The 22,373-nt window shown below is 38.6% G+C and overlaps 1 protein-coding gene across 1 annotated transcript in view; it reads right to left on the bottom strand.

Annotated features, from left to right (window-relative positions):
- ANTXR1 (ANTXR cell adhesion molecule 1) overlaps nt 1–22,373 on the bottom strand; it is a 309,492-nt gene that overhangs the window by 205,959 nt on the left and 81,160 nt on the right. Inside the window, exon 9 of the mRNA XM_036751470.1 lies at nt 4,289–4,349. Coding sequence (XP_036607365.1) covers nt 4,289–4,349 — 61 coding nt within the window. The remainder of the gene's footprint in view (nt 1–4,288; nt 4,350–22,373) is intronic.

Below are 22,373 nucleotides of genomic sequence, written 5' to 3'. Positions count from 1 at the left end.
AGTTTACCCATAAAAATACTCTTTACTGACATTCAATTCTGATACCTCATCAGGGTATGGAGTTGGGCCTTGAAGACTTAAACAAGTGAATTTCAATTCCAAGTAGATCCTTCTAAGCTGGAAAGGCTTTGAATACAACTTAGGGATGAACTGTGTTATCTTTCACCCATGGGCCAGGCTAGCTAAGTAGGGAAAGGCTGATCACCACAGAAAAGACCACTGTGATGATTTTTGGCAACGAAGATGTTGGGATCTGCACTAAGAGAGGAAACACCCAATGAAATACCAGATTCCTGAAGTATCAAAGCAAGTATGGGAAGCCATTGTGTTAAGGACTTCATTTTCCATACATCATGGTAGCCCAAGGGAAATATTTCACATGTAAAATTACAAGTGTCAATATTAATCTGGACTTGTTCAAATCAGATACTAATAAAATACATGGTACTGTAGAATTGAGAATATGGAATGCTTTGCATAGTGCCTGACATAGATAGAGGAGGTGCTTAATAAATGTTTATTGACTGACTATAAACAATTATAGAATCTGAGGTGCAGGAATTATAATTGATTTCAGCAATTATCTATTCCAACCCAATCACTGTACAGATGAGAAAAGTGAAGGCCTGTGACAGAAAGTGACTTATCTTGACTTACACAGACAGCAAGTGGGAGAGTTGGAATTTGAAAGCGTATCTTTTAACTTCAGATTCAATGTGTTCTCCATTGCACAATGATGACTTCCTTTGCTACCTGACATTTTATTCAATCTCCCAGAATTTTTCCATCCTGGATATCGGATTTATTCTTCCAAGCCTTATTATCACCTCTTCCTCTCCACCTTCAGATAACTGGCAGAAATGGAAGCATTTGAAAAATGGGTAAAAAGGAGATGCAAAGAAGAAAATAATTAATTCAGATCAGCTGCCAGACATGAAAACCATGATGGACAATGAAAATAAAAACCAATCTTCCATGATTGGGAGATAACTTAAGAGCTGTGAATTGTGTATCTAAGTTCTCACTGGGTAGAGAAAGAATCAATCTTCTATTTGCACTAATCACTTAGACTTATGACAAAGAACATGAAACTCAACAACAAGTGACTAACAGGACTATCATTAAAAAGAACATGTGAGGAGCTAATTATAGCTCGCTTTTGTATCTGAACAACCAAGTTTTCAAATGGAAAGCAGATGGTAGGTTTCAGTCTTGCTTTCATTCATTTTCTTGCAGTCTGGCATTCTTCCTGAACACTTACCTAGTATTCTATGAACTATTAAAGTTTGGGCCTTGCTGGCTGGGGACCAGAGGAAATGATGCACCGGGAAAAGGAAGAAATTTCCTGGAGAGTAGATAAAATGGCCTTTCTCTGCAAGGCAATGCTGGAAGTAGAGAGAGCTTGAATTAACAATGAATAGGTTCTATTGGTTACCAAAGAGGAATCTGCAAGCTGTGGGATTAGAAACTTGAAAGCATGTCTGCAATGTAAGGAGGCAAGATAATTTGACAATGGACAGTGGTAAAGGTGTGCTTAAATATGCAACAGCAGGGCTAGCTTTATGGAAGGGCGCATAAAGTCGGTAACTGCCTACATGATGGGAGTTAAAGAAGTTCAGAGAAGGCATCCTGTCTCAAAATATTCACCTCACCCATCTGCCACATGCCTGGAGCTCCAACATTAAGATGTCATTTCTAGGACTTGGGGGAGTATTTTTCCACCTATTCCCTTCTGCTTTTCTTCCTGAGAAGTGTGTGTGTGTGTGTGTGTGTGTGTGTGTGTGTGTGAGTGTGTGTATGAATGTATGTGTATGTATGTGTGTGTAAATATGTGGGAATGTGAGTGCATTGGGGAGGGAAGTTTTTCAATCATAAACCCTACCCGATCAGTAAAAATTGACAGCTGCTTTTCAGAAGAGCTGCATGGTGAGATACATGTGTTTACCCATGTGGCCTGGAACACAGGTAAATACATAACTAGCCATGGGGGTAGTGGAGGAAGAACCACTTCTCCTACCCCATTGCCTATCTGTCTGTCTGTCTGTCTATCTCTGTCTCTCTGTCTCTGTCTCTCTGTCTCTGTCTCTGTCTCTCTCTCTCTCTCTCTCACACACACACACACACACACACACACTTCATTCTTTGGGACCATTCCAGAAGAAAGTAAGAAAAAAAGGTGAAAAAAATCCCTAATACCTTAATTAAAACTCCTTTTATAGTCCAGTGAAAAGAGACTCCAAATAGAATCCATTCTCCCAAGACTTAAAGCCAACATATTCATCTCCAAGGCAATCCCTAGCAGCAAAGCCCATCCTCTAGGAGATTCAGAGTGGCCATTTCTTCTTAGCAGCAGCCTCAGACACTGACCCAATCAGATATCTCTAGACTTGTCAACCAAGTGCTGGAGGATACGCTAACCTCCAAAGAGATATCATCATCATCATCATCCTTAGTATTTATAAAGTGCTTTAAGCTTTGCAAAGCATTTACATATGTTATCCCAAAAATATCCTCTCAATTAAGTCCCAAAGTATTTCCACTCTGCAAATTCATCAAATTAATTGCAAGAACTTTCCTGATTAACTTCCCACAATAGTATTATATTCTACTTCTTTGAAAACTGGTTAACTGAGCCAAGCATATTTGGTGTTACGTTACTATGTTAACCAGAATTCGCCACGTATAATAAGCCATAAAATCATACACCGGAGTCACATTGTAGTTATGATACCGGTTCCCGAGGGCTGGGCTTTGATGAGCTATGATCTGCTCATTCATAGTTCTGAGACCCACCTTTATTCTTCTGGTACTTAGCATATTCTTTTAAATAAATAATCACTGGATAGTATGTCTTTCATTGTTTAATAAGGAGACTTTATTGCATCTGGCTTCGTGGAAGTCCTTCCCATTGTTTGAAAAATCTTTTCCCCAAATTGAGATGAAAACCCAGAAGAACTTCCTCCATCTCATCCATAAGACAGGTCAAAAATGTTCAAATCAAAGAGAAAGGATTCATTTTGAAAATAGCTTTGGCTGTCTGAAGCACTTACTGCTTTATCCATAATCTGTACATGTTTTTTATTGTTCCACTCAAGTATTCTGATGCTCATCACAATAGGGAAGTAATCCTGGGTTATTGAAAGATATACTTTCATGGCAAGTAATATACTACATGGCCATTGGGTCCAGCCCCTTCAAAGATCTCACAAATGAGGAAACTGTGGCACAGAGGGCTCAAGTGACTTGCCCAGGGTCATGTCAGTATGTAAGGTGAGATTTAAACCTTGGTTTTCCTGATGACATGCACAGTGCTCTGTCTGCTACTCCACTTTGCCTTAAGTTCTTTTATGGGGGATTTGTGGAAAGATATGGACAAAAATCACATCAGACAAGAAAGCATAAAAGGGTTATGGGTCTGCAAGGGTGGAAAAGACACTCATGATGAATTCCCAGGTGCATCTAAGTATGTTTTCTATTGATAAATCAAATAATAGCAGTTAGCTTTTATTTTTGTTTCCTTTGAGGTAGGAAAGTCGAGGGGATAATAGTGTTCCTTACTCAGATCTGAAAATCTCTCAGTGTTCTTCCTATATTTGACCTTTCAAAAGTGACAGAAATCTTTGAGAATTTTCTTGCCATGTTTTAGGATATCAACCTAAGAAGGAAATCTGCCTTAGATAGAATTTTCATCAGTGTACTACATTTCAAGGATTAGGACTGAGTGGGATTTTATCAGTATGGAAAACTTTCAGCTGAGGAAACTCCTTTTACCAGAGTAGATCAGCAGCACCTTTAGAGTCTTAAAGAGTTACCTAGGAACTTCATGACTTAGAGAAGGAAATGACAAACCACTCCAGCACCTTTGCTAAGAAAACCCCAAATGGAGTTATGAAGAATCAGACAAGACCGAAAACAACTGAACAAGTCCTAGGGAAAAAGCAAGAGTAATGATAGCAAGTCACCGGGGTAGGAGTGCAAAGAACATGGGATTTAGAGTTAAAAGGCCTGAGTTCGCATCTTAGCTCTGTTGCTTTCTACCTGTGTGACCTCTCAGGCAAATCCCTTCCTCCGATTCTTCTGCTAGACTAGCTGAAGCTGAAGTCCTTTCTAGATTTAAATCCTGTGAATAATCTTAAGAACATCATAGGTTTCCTTTTGTTCAATAAACAAATCAATTAAGCCATTTAAACACCCACCTATACACTTATCCACAAAAGTTTAACTCCTGGTTGGAATTAGGGACATTGGGAATTGTATAAGGCCAGATAGTAGTTTGTTTTCAACTTACCTCCTGCACATATACTCGAAGGCTCAGCTGCTAAAATTTCAATGCATGACTTCTTCAAAATCTAGAGAAAGACATGGAATTAAATATCTATGAGAAGTCAGTGGACAGCATTAAGACAAATTGAGCCAAATAATTTTCATCTACCAAAAGAGAAATTGCAAGTAGACATTAAAAAGGACTGAACTGACAGAAAAATTCAAGTAGAGAGTATTTCAGATATTAGTCAACATTATCATCAAAATCAACAATTCTTTTTTGAGGGCTTAGACACTTACTATGTGAATATAGCATGGTAGATGTTAATTCCTTGTCCTTAAGGAACATGGGATAGCATTGGCTGAATGACAAAGAATTGGGAGAGGTAACAAAAACAATAGGAGTTCTAAAGAGGTGGTATTCTTTCAGGGTTAAGGAAGTCAGGGTCTACATCATAGAGGGTGTGAGTACTAAGATGTAGTAGGATAGAATAGAAACCAGCCTAGATTTGGAGTCAAGAAACCTTGGCTCAAATCCTGGCTCCCACACTGAATATCTGTGACTCTTAGCAAGTCCCCGAACCTTTCTGTACGTCATTTTATTTATCTATGAAATGAAGGTGATGATAATGTTTGTAGTGTGACTTTGAGCAAAATTGACAAAGTTTCAGCCAAGTTGGTTCCCTTGATGAAAAAAGATAAAAAAAATCCAGTAAAAATGAAAACAAGCATCAGATAAAGCAATGATTCAATAAAACTAAATAGAAAATACAGAGAAGCAACTTCATCGAGCTCAGAACTATATAAGAAGAGAGACAGAAGCCTGTAGCCATTCCGTTCAGAGGCTACATCAAGGGAAATCAAAGTTAGTGAGACCTGCAAACAGGGCCTAAAGATAAGGGATTCTCAAGTCCCAACCTGCAGGAACAATAGCTGAGGAAAAAGCCATCTCCCTGTAGGAGATGGAGGTAGGACAGAGGTGCCTGGGAGGTGTTCACCACAGGAGCCCTCCAGGAAGCCTGAGGTCAGTGCAATCTCTAATTTCTGGTCAAAACAAAACAGGGAAAAGGCTACTTCTCGATGGGCACAAGGAAACAGACATAGGACAGAGGTGGCCAGGTAATATGAGCCATGGGACCCTTTGGGAGCTCTAAAAGCTGGTATAATCTCAAAAATTCTATTGGAGCCCGTTACAGCCATGTGGTTGTTCAGTCATTTGTATCATGTCTGACTCTTTGTGACCCCATTTGGGGTTTTCTTAGTGAAGATACTGGAGTGGTTTGCCATTTCCTTCTCCAGAGCCTTACCAAAGGACAAAGGCAACTTTTATTGGATAACTGTACAAGAAAGAGAAAGACCACAAGGCAGAGGCCAGTATGTATACAAGGCCACCAGGATCATAGATATAAAGTTGAGAAAGACCTCATGGACTGTGTAATCTAACCTCCCTCATTTTACAAATGAGGAAACTGAGGCCCAGGGAATTAAGGTGATTTGACCAAGGTGTCATAGGTAATGAATATGAAAGATAGGATTTGAACACATGTCCACTGACTCCAGGTTCAGTGCTCCTTTTACTACACAAAAGTAGAAGCCAACAACTAAGGAAGAAGGTGGGGCCTAGTCCCAATTCTCAGCCTGGTCCCTAAACTAGGAAAGGACTAAAGAAGAAGACAGGAAAGGAGACCAGGACCCAGCCGCCTTATCCAGAACATCAGCAGAGCATTGGCCATAGCCACCAGATATAATCTAGATTGCAGTAGGGACAGGTCCCAGGTCTGACCACTCTATCCAGAAGTGTGAGCGAGGGCAGAGTGTGGCCTTGGCACAAAGTCCCATCCAGAAACAAAGATTGGAGACAAGATTAAAAAGAAGAAAATTCCTAATACAATGAGGAAATTATATAGGCTAAGAAAAACCCAAGAAACTATAGTCAGAATTGCTCAAGATTGTTCTGCATTTACAATAAAGGAAAGGAAATATTTGAATTTGATATACCAAAAGGGAAAAAAAAGTTTTGCAACCAAGAATAACATCTTATAAAACTTAATATGATCTTACAGGGGGAAAGATGAATCTTTAAAAGAACAGAAGACCTTCAAGTGATCCTGATGAAAATATAAGAGCCAAATAGAATCTTTAAAGCACAGAAAAAGTGAGAAAAAAGAGACCTAGAAAGATAAATACTTTGGAACAATTGGAAGAGGTTAATGATACATAGACAGCTAGATAGGTCAGTGCTAAACTTGGAGTCAGGAAGACCTGAGTTCAAACCCTGCCTCAGATACTTATTAGCTAGCTGTATCACCCTGGCAACTCACTTAATGTCTGTCTGCCTCAGTTTCCTCATCTCTAAAATGAGGTTGTTGTAAGGCCATGTAGTAGTAAGGATATTTGTCATAGTACACTATTGCTATTACAGTGTACTGTACAATGTTCTCCTGGTTCTGATCACTTTAGTTTGCATCAGTTCACATATAAGTCTTCCCAGGTTTTTCTGAAACCATGCAGCTCAGTATTTCTTATAACAAAATAGTATTCCATCACAATCATATGTGGATAAGGGAAGAGAAGGGCTGGAGCAGAATCTGTTCTGTTTCAGCTGAGATAAAAACAACAACAAAGAAGCAGGGGTAACAATACTGATCTCCTACAAAGTAAAAGCAAAAACAGAACTAATTAAAAGAGATAAGAAGGAAAGCTACATTTTGTTAAAAGGTGCCACAGACAATGAAATACTGTCAGTACTAAACATATATGTACCAAATGGCATAGCATCCAAATTCTTAAATGAAAAGTTAAGTGAGTTAAAGGAAGAAAAAGACAGTAAAACTGTACTAGTCGGGGACCTCAATCCTAATTCAGAGCATTTTTCACATTTCTATAGATAGCTTTGATTTCTTCTTCTGCAAACTACCTCTTCATATCCTTTGACCATTTATCAATTGAGGAATGACTCATATTCTTATAAATTTGATTCAGTTCTCTATATAGGTGAGAAATGAGGCCTTTATCAGAGAAACATCCTGTAAAAAATTTCCCCCAATTTCCTGCTTTCTTTTAAATGTTTGCTACATTGGTGTTGTTTGTAAAGAAATCAAGGGGCATAATACTGCCTGGTTTCATCAAATTTCTCAGTTTATACATGGAAGTTTTGTGAAGGTCAGGAGATGTGAAGATACTAAACTGTGCCCTGGTAGGGTAAGTTTAGAACTAGCATTCAATTTGTCTAATTTTCCTCTCAAAAGTTTATCATCAAGTTTATAATGAGTCCGTAAGGTCCTCTCATCTCATTCTCAACAGCCTTGACTTACTCTTTGAAGCTTCTGATGGTAGAACTCTAATCCTAAAAGCCCGAAAGCATGTATTGATAGCTTCCGCCCGGCCAGTGTTTTCAATGGCCTGTCAGCTCTCAGGGACTAAATTCTCAAAGTCCTCCAGTAGAAGGCTCTCTTCCATCATTAATGGCAGTACTAATTAAATGATGCTGCTAAGTGAGAACTCATCAGACTGACTTTGACTTTTGATTAAAGAAGTTGATTAAAGAAGAGTAGAGTTTGAGGCACAATTTGATCTGCATAGCTCTTCCAATAATTAAAAAAAGGCTTTTTGATGATCAGAACCAAGTGATTGGAAGCTGGGAACCGTATTCTGACCATAGATGAACCCAGCCTCATTCCTCTGCTAGGGACTAGCTGAGCTTAGAGGTGAAAGGCAAAGTATTGTTCAGTGATTTTTCAGTCATGTCTGACTCTTTGTGGTCCCATTTGAGATTTTCTTGGCAAAGATATTTGAGAAGTTTGCTATTTCCTTTTCCAGCTCATTTTTACAAATGAGGAAACTGAGGGTTAAGTGACTTGCCCAGGGTCCGGCAAAGTAGCATGGTGGAAAGAGAACTAGATCTGGAGTCAGAAAACCTGAGTTTGAACCTCTTTCACTGCCTACCTTTGCGGCCTTGGGTATATCATAGAATCTCTCTGGTCCTCAGTATCCCCATTTGTAAAATGAGAAAGATTGGGCTATAGGACCTTTAATGTCTCTTCCAGCTCAAAATCTATGTTCTTATTATGATGATTCCAATTAGAAGGTGCTCTGCACTGCAGTGTCTTGGGGGAAAATCTCATGCCTTCCCTTGGGGCCTACCCAGCCAAGGAGTAGGTACAAGGCAAAGGCTTTGCTGCCCTGGACTATAGGAGGACACTGATAGTTTATATTGTTTTATCCCTTTTATATTGTTGTGTGTAAAGTTCTGTTGATACCAGTTATCCCAGAATTTCCATTGCCCTATGTAATGGACATGAAAGATCTTGGGGCCGAATGTAGTAGCAATTTGGATTTGAACAACTTTAGCACCCATTAATAGGCTATGTGACCTGCTTTGGGGAAGACCCCAGCAGTGGGTCAGAGAGGTTTTGGGTTGGCCAGGCTCCATGTTCTGATATTCTGTATTGAATGTTTTGGGTTCCTTGCTATTATGATGAAGTGGACTGACTGGGTAGATGGCTTGCGGGATATGGTTTTCTGGTGTCCGAATAAATGGTTTACTTCTTCTACCTTCTATGTAGAGAGTCTCATATACTTTGCGATACAGAACTACATAGACATTTTGACAATTATCATCTACATCGTTATTATTGCCTTACTGTTTCAATCAGGCTGGGGAATTCTCACTAGATGTAGAATAGATAGCTGTTCTCAAGTATGCAAAGGACTACCGTGTACAAGTATTATACTTGGTTTGCTCAGTGCCAGAGGCTAGAACTAGAAGGATCAGGAGGAAGTTGCAGAGATATGCTCAGACCAGATGTGGTCTAACAATTTTCTAACAATTAGAGCTTTCTTCAAGTGGAATAGGTGGTCTAATAAAATATTAAGTTCCCCATAAAGTGGAGTCTAGATAGCCACCTTTCATAGATTTTGTAGAGGAGATTTCTATTTAGGCATAGATTTAATTAGAAGGTCTTTCATAATTCCAGAATTCTATAATGTCATCATCAGTTCTGGGGGAAAGTAGGAAAAGGACTCATGTACAAAGACATTCAGGACAGCTCTTTTTATGGAGGCAAAGAATTGGAAACTGAGGGGATGCCCACCAACTGAGAAATAGCTGAACAAGTTGTGGTATATGAATGTGATGGAATACTGTTGGGCTATAAGAAATGATGAAGGGACTGGCTTCAGAAAAACCTGGGAAGACTTACATGAGCTGATGCAAAACAAAGTGAACAGTGCCAAGAGATGAATGTGTACAGTAACAGCAATACTGGGAAGCCAATCAACTGTGAAAGACTTAGTAACTCATCAGTACAATGATCCACCACAGTTCCAAACGACTCATGAAGTGAAATGCTATCCACCTCCATAGAGAGAACCGATGAGCTCTGACAAGAGTATAGATTGAAGCATGTTTTTCCTCTTCTTCTTTCTTTTTTTTTCTTCAAAACATGGCTAAATGCAGAAATATGTTTTGCATGACTTCATATGTTTAATAAATATTATACTTCTTGCTTTCTCAATGGATGGGGAAGGAGGGAAAAATTTGGAACTGAAAATAAAAATTAAATTAAAAATTACAAAAGTATAACATTTAAAAGAAAAGGAAAGTAGGAAAGGGGATTGGAAAGATTGAGTGCAAGTTTTTCTCACAAGAAAGATCCTAGAAGCATTCCCAGGGAACTGAAGCCAAGGGATCAGACATAGAGTCAACATAGAGAAAGCTGGCAGAGAGTAGTCAAAAACAGTTAGTAGGACTATGGTGCTAGAGCTCTAGAACCCAGCCCCTGCTTGTCCCTGACTGCAGTCATACTGACATGGAAGCCCCTACAAAATTTGGACACTCAAGCAATTCAACTTAGATTTCTCTCTAATTAGTCTAAAATGGTGAAGTTTTAGTAACAACTGCCTATTTCATTTTCATGTTCTTTCTCATCCTTATAGAATGATAGGATTTAGAACTGGAGGAGACCTTAGAAAATAATTAATTGATGATGGAAAGCAATTACATGTCTCTTTTCAAATAACAGAGCTCACATGAGTGGAAGATTTTTAAAAATAGCAGTATTTTGAGAATAGCCCAAAGAATGTGAATGGGAACTCCCTGGGCACTTGAAATCCCTGGTATTTATTTCACTTCCCCAATAAATGTTTAAATAGCCAAACTACATACACTTAAAAAAAGCAGAAATAAACCAAAATAAAATGAAAAAAAAACCTAAATTATATTCTCACCCATGCAGTTTACTGACCTCAAACTCACTTCTTTGGTCCAAACTATAAACACCTTACTACGGAATGTGTACTGTAATGAATATTTGACCACAAAGACAGTAACAGGGTTTGTCGGAATAAACACAGGCTGGATTATACTCTCAGAAAGTGTCTGCATTTGCTGATAAATCTGAGAAGTGTATGAAGGGCCAAAAACTGTCAGCCAAGCACTGTGATCCAATCCAACAGAAAGATTGCCTTTCCAATCTTAAACTAAAACAGCTGGAAAAAAAGCATTACAATAAAATATAGTAAAAATTTATCTGTGAGGGGTCTGAGCAGGACTTGGCTGGGGCTATAACCTCCATTGATTTGAAATACATGATATCAAAAGGTGGAGAGAAAATAGTAACTGTGGGATTTGTGGGGAGCACCCAGTTCCTTAGAAGGCTGAACTGTACGGTAATGGTTCTGCCTGAGCTGAGGGGAGGATAGCAGTAGAGGAAAGAGTAGCTAGCAAATCAAGGATAAATGGATGGCTGAAGGAAGAGAAAGAGCAGAGATTAAGGCTGAAAGAGAGGGCAAGTGAGTGACAGAAGAATTTGAAAAGGAATGGAGTTGTTCAGAGAGGTGATATGAAGTAAGCGTTCTATGAAAGGAGAAAAGAGCCCAAACGGACCCAAAGAAGAAAGGACATTCATGTTACCGGCCACTGTATGTGGCTGTTACCAGCCAACATACAGGTAACTGCAATAGAAATGCCAGAAGACTGGAGGCCAAAAGATTTAGGAAAACTATTTAAATTCACTGTACTTTAATTTACATATCTATTAAAAGGTTTAATACTAGAATTATTATGAGATGAAATAGTAAATGAAAAGGAGCTTTGCAAAATTCATAGAATCTCAGAGATGAAGAGTCATGTAGTCCAACTTAAGCAGGAATCTCTCTGATATAACCAATGGCCATTCAGCCATAGTTTGATTATGCTTAAAATAGTTGAATATATGTTTCCTCTCCAGGCTAAACATCTCCAATCTTTTAATAAGTTTCTAAAAGGTCAAGGTTGTGAGTCTTTTTACCTGTCTGCTAGTTCTCTTCTGGACACTCTGTAGTTCAGTAACGTCTTTCATATGGTAACTCAAACTGAAGATGATATCCAGATATGGTTTGTCCAAGACAGAATATAATAGAACCATCATCTCTCCTCATCCAAACATTATGATACAGTCAATATGGCCTAAGATCACATAAACCTTTTTGGATGTCATATTCTACCACATTGTTGACTCACACTGAGCTTGTAGTTCACTAAGATCCCTTGGTCTTTTTCACATCAACTATTGTCCATGCACGTCTCCGCCATCTTATAGTTGGGCAGACAATGGTTCGTGTGAAAAAGACGAAAGGATTTTAGTGAACTACAAACTCAATATGAGCCGATAGTGTGATGTGATATGGAAACCAAATAGGTAAATGCTAGCTATCATTATTATTACTAATAACATCATTACTACCACTAATTATTATTATTATAGCTATGGAATGATTGTCTCCTCAGTCTGATATTTATTAAACACACTCTGTGTGAAATCATTCTATTAGATGATGAAAGATAAAAAATATAAAGATGACAATTAACACACAGTCCCTGCCCTCAAGGAACTTAGGTTCTAATAGGGTAAGACATCTTAACTCACATTTTGAAAAGCCTTAACATTAACAAAGTACTCTTCCCTCAAACCCTGTGAGGTAGGTAATACAGGTATTACAATTGTCAGAGTCAAAACTGGATCATTGACTCTGGGTCCAGCACTCTTTCCATTATACTTTATAGTCCCTGACAATTATGTAGTACAAGAATTTGAGAGAGCTTCCTGTCCCTAGCCTGCCACAGTGCTGAAGATAGTCCCTTTCAGTTAAGATAATACCTTTTCTAGAAATCTCCTGTTAATAGCAAGCAACACATCCAGCAATTACTTCAGCATAAAACACTAAGAGAGTGGTGCACAGGCTTTAATGAGACAGAAAGGGGAGGGCTGGGTCCTAGAGATAGAGCAGTGGGGCAGAGCTGGGTAGACAGCTAAAAGGCACCATGAGGACACTGGCTCATGTGAGATTACGAAGAATTAACCTTCAATCTAAGACTTCATAAATTTGTTGAAGACTGCCCTTGGCCAGGAAGGTACATTTCTTTCATCTTTTCAAGGACAGAGGAGGGATAGAATTCAGCCTCTGCACCAGCTATCATAGGTCTCCATAAATAAAAAATAGTTCTAATACACAACAGACCAAATGATTTTCTTTCTTATATGAATCACTAGCTTCACTGACTTTGGGGTATTTTTGCTTCATATCCAGATGGCAACTTCAAGAGTGGGAGAGACCAATAGTACATAAACAAGGGCAGTTTGCAGCATATACACCAAGAAGCCAGAGAAACTGTCTTTGGAAAATGGAGGAAGAAACTCATTGCCTCTTCATAAAATTCACTTGTTCTCGTTTTCCTTCACTTTGTTTCCCATGTGCAGATTGATCATCAGTCAAGGAAAATTTGCTAGCAAAAAGAAATATATATTCACTGATATTAATCAATCTGGGTTGGTCTGCCTTGGTGCATCTAAGAGGAGTGACCTCAATTCTTCCTCTTCTGCTTGGTAGGTTAGAGTATCCTTGAGAGGGGGGGATCTAGGGAACTTAAATATAACCAATAAGTCTTTTTCCTGTCTATCCATCTGTGTGAGTTCTGTTTTTCTTCAGAAGGTCTGTATAACTGGAAATGGTCCCCAAGGTAATTTGTTCTATGTGTATTCTTATATCAAGCATATTCCTCCAGCTCATGGTATGTCCATCTGTGCATCTGTGGACGAAGGATTAAGGGATGGAGGACCTAGGATTGAATGGACTAACCACAAGAGGTTACTATAAGCTATGAAATGATTAAACTGGCAAGATACATTTCTGAGGCTTCTTTGTTCTTCCTATTGAGCATTAGTTACACATAGGAAAGTAAGCATCACCTCATACCATAAGCCAAATGGGAATATGGTGTTGTTTGTTCAGCTGATAATGGTACTTCAGTCAACCTGGTGAAAAATTTATCTTTGGCTTTCTATCTGAAGCTGGAGGGACATAGAAACCAATCTGAAGTTTCTCCTGTGATGTAAATAAAACTTAGTCAAGCCTTTGTTGGGCAAAAGAGCCACTATTTTATACCTACTGTCCCACTATGAGGGCTAACTTGGAAGAAGGAGTGAGAGGGAAGGAAAGAGGGGGAAAAATCAAAAGGGAGAGGAAAATCCAAGATCATTAGTTTATAAAATAAAAGAGGCGAAATGACTACCCCCAATTATAAGTAAAATTGGAGGACTAACTGGCCAATGAGCCCAGTTTTTAAGATTATGTCATTGATACAATCATCATGTAGACTTTTGAGCATTTTCAGCCATCTGTTACTGGTTCTAGTCTATTACTATCATGGCAAAAGAGAGTTTTTTTTATTGTGGAGCTGGAACTAAGGTATATCCAAAAGGCACTAACCAGCCAAAGCATTTTAAAGCATTTACTATACCAAAAGTAAACATTACAACTGTTATTGCATAGTTATTAGCTGCTTTAAATGTGTACTTGCTGTTAAGATTTGACTTCAGTTTGCCTGTCCGTGTTCTCACACATATAACCTTATAAATAAGGGCTTTTCCATGATAGATTGAAGGTTAGTGTATCTCACCTCAAGAAGACCAAGGTATTTCCAAGTATTGTTTTCATTCTTTAATTCAATTTGACACTCAGATTCAAGCTCAAAGACTTCCATCTCAGTTCTTAATGTGCAGTAAGAATTTGACACATCGAGTCCAAATGAAAATTTTATATCATTAGCAAAAGCTTCCATAAGATGGAGAAGCTATTTAATATTTTCCAGTAGAATCACATAAACTTGATGTCATCCATATACATTCACTGATTAAATAATTGTTTAGACTCCCTCTTTGACTCTAAAGTCATACTCAGTTCCATTCATGAGTGATAAAAGCTAGGCAGAATCATAGCAAGCTTAAACTGTCCCTTTGGAAGATGACAATTTTATATCAATTATTCTTGACTTATTGCCTTGATAAAAAACAGTTTTTCCATGTGGAAATCAAATCCTCTAGTGTTCTCACTCTGTCTGCATCTCTTTTATATATCTACAATCCAAGACTAAGCAATGAGAACCTGAGTTAAAGACAGTGACAATTGATAAGGACAATATAAATGTTATGGTGCTTTTAGATGGCCTCTGCAATAATCACCAAATTGATGATGAGTTGCTCTTTATAACTGTGAGATTTTTTGGGAGGGGCACATCCTTTTTTTCTAAATGTTTATAGAATATTTTTTATCAAAATAAGTTGGCAGAGTTTTACATAAATTATACGAACACCTAATTGGCCCATATTTGGAGAAATCATTGGTATTCTTATCTTTGGGGAATAAATATGTGATGCTTTCTGTTCAGAAAGATGGGATCAAGCTTGACTCAGAGAGGAAACTGGGGAAATGTTTTGCTAATAATTCATATACCTCTAAGATGTTCGAGCCAATAATAATGGACTTTATCCAGACCAGACATTTACCAGTTTTATAGGGAAACTAGAGTTTTCATCACATCCCTTGACATAACCATCCTGTCCATAATGTTAACAGCATACAAACTTTTTGTTCAACGTTTGATATAACTTGCATTTTTCATTGTGTTGGACTTCTTTTGACTATTTAGTTGATCAGAAATTGTTCATATATGACTTCTTTGAGGGTACTCTTTTGAATTCCTTTGCTTTTCAAAGTTCTATAGCATATTTTTATGCATGTTCAACACTTTATTTTGCTCTTTGTCCTGCTTTGATTCCTTGCATCACTTTAAGCTTTTGACTTTCATTTTTAATTTGCTGGCTAAGGGTATTGAAAATTTAAATATATTTTTCCTTTGCAGATTCTATTCCATATATTACATTGTTGTTGACATTAACTGGGTGATAGGTAGTTTGAGATTTCTAATGCATGGATATATTGGGATAATCTTCAAATGTCTATTTCCTTAGAGGTACTATTACATAGCTCTATTTTTCTCCCTATCATCTGTACCTTGGCAACAATCAGCCAATGATTTTACAAGCATTTATTAAGTGCTTACCATAATCCAGGCACTATACAAAGCTCTGGTGATACAAGAAAGACAAAGGTATAGGCCTTGTTCTCAAGGAGCTCAGGTTTTACGGAGGAAGGGAGGCGAATGTAAATGGGAGGTAATCTCAAAGGGAAGGGACAAGAATGGAGGGAGGGGGAGATGGATGTCTGAGGAGGGGGTAGGAAAGCCCCTTTTATAAGATTTTATCTGAGTCTTGAAGGAATCCAGAGAACCTAGAATGTAGAAGTAAGGAGGGAAAGCATTCTAGACACTAGGGACAGTGAAAAGGCAGAGTAGGGATATGGAATTTCATGAATATGGATCAGAAAGGCCAGTACTGTTGGACTGTAGTGCATGTGGTGTAGTGCATCTAGTGTAAGAAGACTGGAAATGCAGGAAGAAGCCAGGTTGTAAAGGTCTTTAAAACCAAAGAGAAGATTTTATATTTGATCCTGGAGGTAACAGGAAACCACTGGAATTTATTGGGTAGGAAAGTGTTACGGTCAGACCTGTGCTTTAGGAAGATCACATTGGCATCTGAGTGGAGGATAGACTGAAGTGAAGATAGACACAAGGCAAGGAAACCATACAAAGGACTACTGCAATAGCCCAGGTGTGAGGACTTGAACCAGAATGGTGGCTAAATGAGTACAGAGAAGGGATTGAATACAAGAGATGCCATGACAGTAAAAATCAACAGACCTGGCCAACAGATTGAATCTGTGCAGTGAGTGGTAGTGAGGGGTCAAGAATGAAACTGCAGTTGTAAGACTGGGTGACTGACTGGATGGAGATGTCCTTGGTAGTAACAGGGAAGTTGAAATAGGAGGAAATCTAATTAGCTCTGTTTTGGATATGTTGAATTGAAGATTCCTATATGGGACATGCTTGTTGAGATGTCCAAAAACAATTAAAGATGCTAAACTGAAGGTCTGGAGAGAGGTTAGAGATGGATAAATAAATCTAAGAATCATTTGAATACAGATGATAATTAAATTCATGCAGCTGATGAAATCCCCAAGAGAAACATTATGTGGGAAGAAGAGAAAAGGGCCTAGAACATGGAGGAAGAACCAGCAAAATAGACTGAGAAAGAGCTGATGGTTACATAGGAGGAGAACCAGAAGAAAGCAGTACCATCAAAACCTAGAGTGAGAGAGTATTAAGAAGAAGGTGAAAGCATAAAAGGCTATGAAGAAAGATCAGTATGGATGAGGATTGAGAAAAGGCCGTTAAATGTGACAAGAATCCATTGATAACTTTGAAGAGAATGGTTCCAGTTGAAAGATAGGGTTGGAATCCAGATTGAAGAGAGATCAGAGGAGAGTGAGATGACAAGAAATGGAGTCATGAAAGCAAGGAGGGTTAATAGCTAGTGGGGATTGTGGGATCAATTCCTCGTTTGTTTTCTTAAGGATGAAGGACTAAGGATGAAGGGTAAAAATGTAGGCAACATGGAAGCAGCCAATAGACTGGGAGATACTGAAGATGAGTGAGAGTGAGAATCATAAATAGAGGGGCAATTTGTAGGTATAGATGAGACAGAATGGTATCAAGGGTGCAGGTAGAGGGGTCTGCTTTAGTAAAGAAAAGCATCAGTCATCTCTTCGTGCGAGACTGGGATGAAGCAGAAGATAGAGGAGGACTTCAAATGAGTGATAGCAGAAGAGGGAGCTCTTAGCAAATGGCCTCAATTTTTTCAGTAAATTGAAGAAAATGTCTGTAGCTAAGAGATGGTGTCTAAAAAGTTCAAGAGACAAAGTTTCTGGTGACTTAATCATTTAATTAGTGAAACCAGCATGTTTATTAATAAAAAGATGGTCATTTAGCCATCTCTAGACCAAAGACCTCTCATGGCAGTGGGCTCACAGTTTATATGCCCTTGGAAGAGCAGGTGTTCCTGAGGGTGGCAATCAACTTTGATGGGCTAACAATTAATGAGATAACAAATATTACAATGAGAGGCTGGGCTACATTACAGTGAGGGTCTTGGGGTATGTAACTTGGATCAACCATATCATGGTGAAAGAGACTGATCAATTTCCATATCACCAATCTGATGAAAGGGAGAATCAACATTTCCCCAGACCTATCTGAGTAAACACAATAAGCAGGAATGTACCCATTAGTCTTAGAATTTCTTTTACTGTCTTTGATTAGATCCTGGATGGTTAAGTCCTTGAGAGGGATTTCACACACTGGTTGATTTCTGGGTGAGGAAGCAGAAAGAGGTAAAATCTTGGTCCTAATTCAATAATTAGTTGTTAATACAAGAAAGAAATGATCACTTTTTTTCTCAGAGAGTTGGTACAGAGGGTAGCTTTGGAGGTTTGAAGAGAGATGTAAAGTTTTGGAAAAGCCACTGTAGTAAGTGTGATAGTGGATAAATTAAGGAGGTGTAAAAGGATCACTTTGCTGCAGTAAGGGCCCACTTGAGATTATATAACATACATTTATAATGGAACCAGTCAGCACAGTTTTGTGATTCTCTCCAGCTTTGTTCAGCAGCATGTAAATAGGAACAAAAGTAGTGGATGGTAAGAGTACTCCAAGGCTGGGGTTTGGCAAGGCAAAGCTTTTACTATTGTGTGTAGGTTCGTAAATGTTTTCACACTGTCTGACAAAAAGAATGCTTGTCCATAATGGCTATAGCAGATACCAGCTTTTTTGTATTGCTCTCTAGATATGCCAGGTCTATTAGTCGGATTTGTACCATCAAACTCCAAAAGGGCTTTGCAGAATTTGATGTTGTGCATATCTTTCTCCTTTTCACCAAATCTGCATTTTGGAAAGTATAGTTAATTCTTGTGATTTCCCTTTATTAATCTGTAATATGTTGTTACATAACTTGAAGTTGAAGCTATTGTTGGAAAAAAGCAGTACCAAATCCTTGTCTACAACTAGGAAGATCTGTTTCCAATTTTGTTTTGATATAGTACCAACAGAGCATAAAGGAATTCATAGTTTCAGTCCATTTCATGCACGCTGGTGGTCTGTCTGACTTTGTGATAAGCACCATCTGCCCCAAAGCATTTCCAGCAGGCAGCGTATCAGCGTTTCTGATTTTGTTCTGATGGATCTTACCTTCTTGTGGTATGAAAACATGAAGGGGTATCACTTGCTCCACATAGGGCCAGCCTGTAACCCTATGCTGCCCCTTCCATTTCTTGGATTCTTGGTAGCAGCCACATCACACTAACTGGTGTGTGTTACCCCAATCGGTGGCATTACCAGAGCCTAATTGGCTGAAGTTGCAGATTTCCTATCAGGTCTTCACAGCTACTGTAACTGGCTCAGAACTCAGACTTTATACACTAGATAACATCGTAGCTGACATTTCCTTACTTTATCATATGCCTTGCCATATCATGGGGAAGTTAGGTGGTACAGTGGATAGAGTGAGAAGCCTGGGGTCAGGAAGACCTGAGTTAACATTTGGTCTCAGACATTTCCTAGCTGTGTGACCCTGGGTAAATCACTAAACCCCGTTTGCCTCAGTTTCCTCATCTGAAAATGAGCTGGAGAGGGAAATGGCAAACCAGTCCAGTATCTTTGTCAAAAAAATCCCAAATGGGGTCATGAAGAGTCAGAAATGACTGAAGTGAATGGACAACAACAATAATATGAGACCCCACAGAAAGCTGCTGGGGTGGTATCATCATCACCATCTCATTCTTCATACCTTTTTTGATGAGGTTCTGGTCCTGTGACAATTTCACTATGCTACCATCATTCTTTTATAAGTAACATTCTATGAAGTTGTTCATGGGTGGATAATATAACTGCTTTTTGTGCTTGAATAAAAATGCTTGGATGTAAGATTATCCTCTAGGTTTATTTAAAGTATCAATATAACTGCAGTAGCTCACTGGACAGCAAGTGTGATATGAACCTCATCCTGCTTCTCATTCAGTAGGGAACTAGATTTGAGGTAGTAATGGGAGTAGTCAAGTCGGCCATTTCCTGGGTCTGTGGCAGAAAAACTAAAGTGGGATGGTGAATGGGCATGGGAGGAGATTTAAAATGCTAGGAAGCCTGTACCCATAGATGCTGGTTTATCCATTTCAACAAATCTCCTGTTTTTATAGCATCCCCCCTCACCGACCATATGAGGTGACTAGCACAAATGTTAGCTCCACTTTACAGATTAAGAAATTATTCTCCACAGATGGCAGTCTGCCCGAGGTGACCTCGTAAGTGTTAGATCCTGGACCCAAAACTAGGTCTTCTGCCTCTAAGTTAAATAGACTTCCACTTACAGCACACTCCAATTATACCTTTCCCACCAATAAAGAAGCCAAGAATAGTCTTATATGTTTATTCTAGCACAGATGCTCTAAGTAGAATTATTTGTGAAGTAGTAATTGGGTTATTTTGCTCACACATTTCAGCCTTTAAAAGGCACTAACTTTTAAGCCCCCTGGAGCTTGTTAGGGGCAAGCTGTAAGGAAGTTGGAAACAGCCTTTTTCTGAATCAGAGCAGCATCTTTATTAAATTTTGGGAGAAAGTACCAGACATCAGTTTGGAATCCAAGGGTTCAAGTCTTGCTTCAGCTGTTTAGGACTAGTGTGACGTTACTTCTTATCCTTGGAAAATTTGCAAAATGAGAGAGGATAAATTAAATAATCTCTAAACTTCCTGACAGTTCAATATTCAGTAATTTGGTGATGCTGAATTTAAGTGAAAAGCTAACCAATATTATGCAGTTGTAGCTTGGTTACATTTTCCCCTCACCCTTGCTTCACTGCCTCCAGCAAACAAAGAAATCATATGCAGTTGTTGAACCTACCCTGCATATTTTCTCTAGAAGATTTACTTTAAATTTATGAGTTGTGGTCTTTTCCAATTCCCTGTGGAAGCCACAATAACAAAAAACAATGAAATGTTTTCTTCCTTATATTTTTACCAGCTTAAAGGGATGACTTCAAAGCTTAAGATTCTTCCAACTATCCCAAAGATTTTTCTTTCTTTCAACTTCCTGCCAAATACTAGTGGAAACAATGTCAAAGCCTGGTCCAGTTCAATCTGAACCAATCATCATTCAAGTGCCAACTATTTATGGGGCACTGTGCTAGGGGATTGGAATATAGAGACAAAAATGAAACAATTTCTGCTGTCAGCAAATGTATTCTCATAAAGTGGACAAGTTGTAGAAATAAGTATGATACAAGAGAAAATGTGACAAAGGAATTAGTCAACAAGCATCTATTAAATGCCTACTCTCTGATAGACGTGCTAAGTGTTGCCCGCAATGAGCTTCCATTCTAAATGTAAAAAAGAAAACGAGAGATCCAAACAAATTGCTATAAGAAAATTTGAGGAGAGACAATGCCTTATTGAAGGTATAACATTTGAGCTAAGCCTTGAAAGAATCAAATTTCAAGAGGCAGAAATTAAGAGACAGTGTTCTAGATGTGCATGAGCAAATGCATGGAGAAAGTCTAGCATAAGATCAGAGAACAGCTAGTAGTCCAATTTGTCTGGAACATATATTTTATGAAAAGGAATAATGTGAATAAAATAAGATTAGAAAGGTAAATTGTCTGCAGATTGCAGAGGACCTTAAACACTGGTTTGTATTTTTTCTTACAGGCAATAGGAAGCCACTGAAGGTTCCCAGGATCACAGACTTATTAGGGACCTAAAAGTTTGTCTAAGCCAAATCCTTCATTTTACAGATGAAAAGACTGAGGACAAGAGAGGCGAAGGTCACTTGCTTAAAGTCAAATGAGATGTATATAGCAGAGTCACATTTTGAGCCCAGATATTTTGGCTTCAGATGCAGCATTCTGATCAGGAGAAGCACAGTCCGAGATTACTTTATTACTTATATGAAGAAGGTTTTGCAGAAAGAAGAGGAGGGAGAGACTGGCTGGGAAGCTTTTATAATAAATAGTCCAGGGAAGGCTGCTACAGGCTTAAACCATGGCAGTCTCTCTTAAGGTGATCAGAGGAGGGCAGATGTAAGAGATGTCATTAAAGTAAAATTCACAGGGTTGAACAACTGTTTAGATGTGAGAGAGAAGGATGAATTGAAGTCTTAGGTTTTGAGCCTGGTGACTGGTTGGAAAGTGTATCAATGTGTATCAACAGTAACAGGAAAATTGGGAAGAGGCATAGGATTGGTGGGGGCAAGGTGTAAAGTGGGTTAATCCACTTTGGGACATTGAATTTGAGGTGTTGGTAGGACTAGAGAATCAAGGAGTAGGACAGGTAGCTGGAATTGGGGACTCAAATTTAGGCAACAGACTCGGAGGAAGTATAGGTCTGAGAGTCACCTGCATTAACATGATATTTGAAGTTATGGGATTAGAAGAGATTTTGTCACATTTAGATATTACAGCAAAAATAATATCCAAATACGAAAGGGAAGTTCTCTTCTCCTTTTGTCATGCCATAGCCTTTGTGATAATGACGAGAATTCATTCATCCTTTGGGTAGTATATTAACAATTTAAGATTTTAACTCCAAAACAAGGTAAAGTCCTTGTACTATGGGTTAGAGAAATTGTTAGGAACTGAGAGTTCCCATCTTTGCTCTGCCACCAACTCACTTTCTTCATGTGGAGAAATCATTTAAACTGCCTTGACCTTTTTTTCTTCTTCTCTTACTTGGGGATAGAAATTCCTTCTATAACTGCCTCTTGAGAGCTGTTGGATGGATGACCTGAGATGTTAGACTCAGATTTACAGTTTAGAGATAATCTAATCCAACTTGCTCATTTTTTAGGAAACT

This window comes from Trichosurus vulpecula, chromosome 3 (genome assembly GCF_011100635.1).
Source record: "Trichosurus vulpecula isolate mTriVul1 chromosome 3, mTriVul1.pri, whole genome shotgun sequence".
Taxonomy (NCBI): domain Eukaryota; kingdom Metazoa; phylum Chordata; class Mammalia; order Diprotodontia; family Phalangeridae; genus Trichosurus; species Trichosurus vulpecula.
The sequence above is the reverse complement of the archived record's forward strand: the minus strand, read 5'-3'. Positions and strand labels throughout refer to the sequence as shown.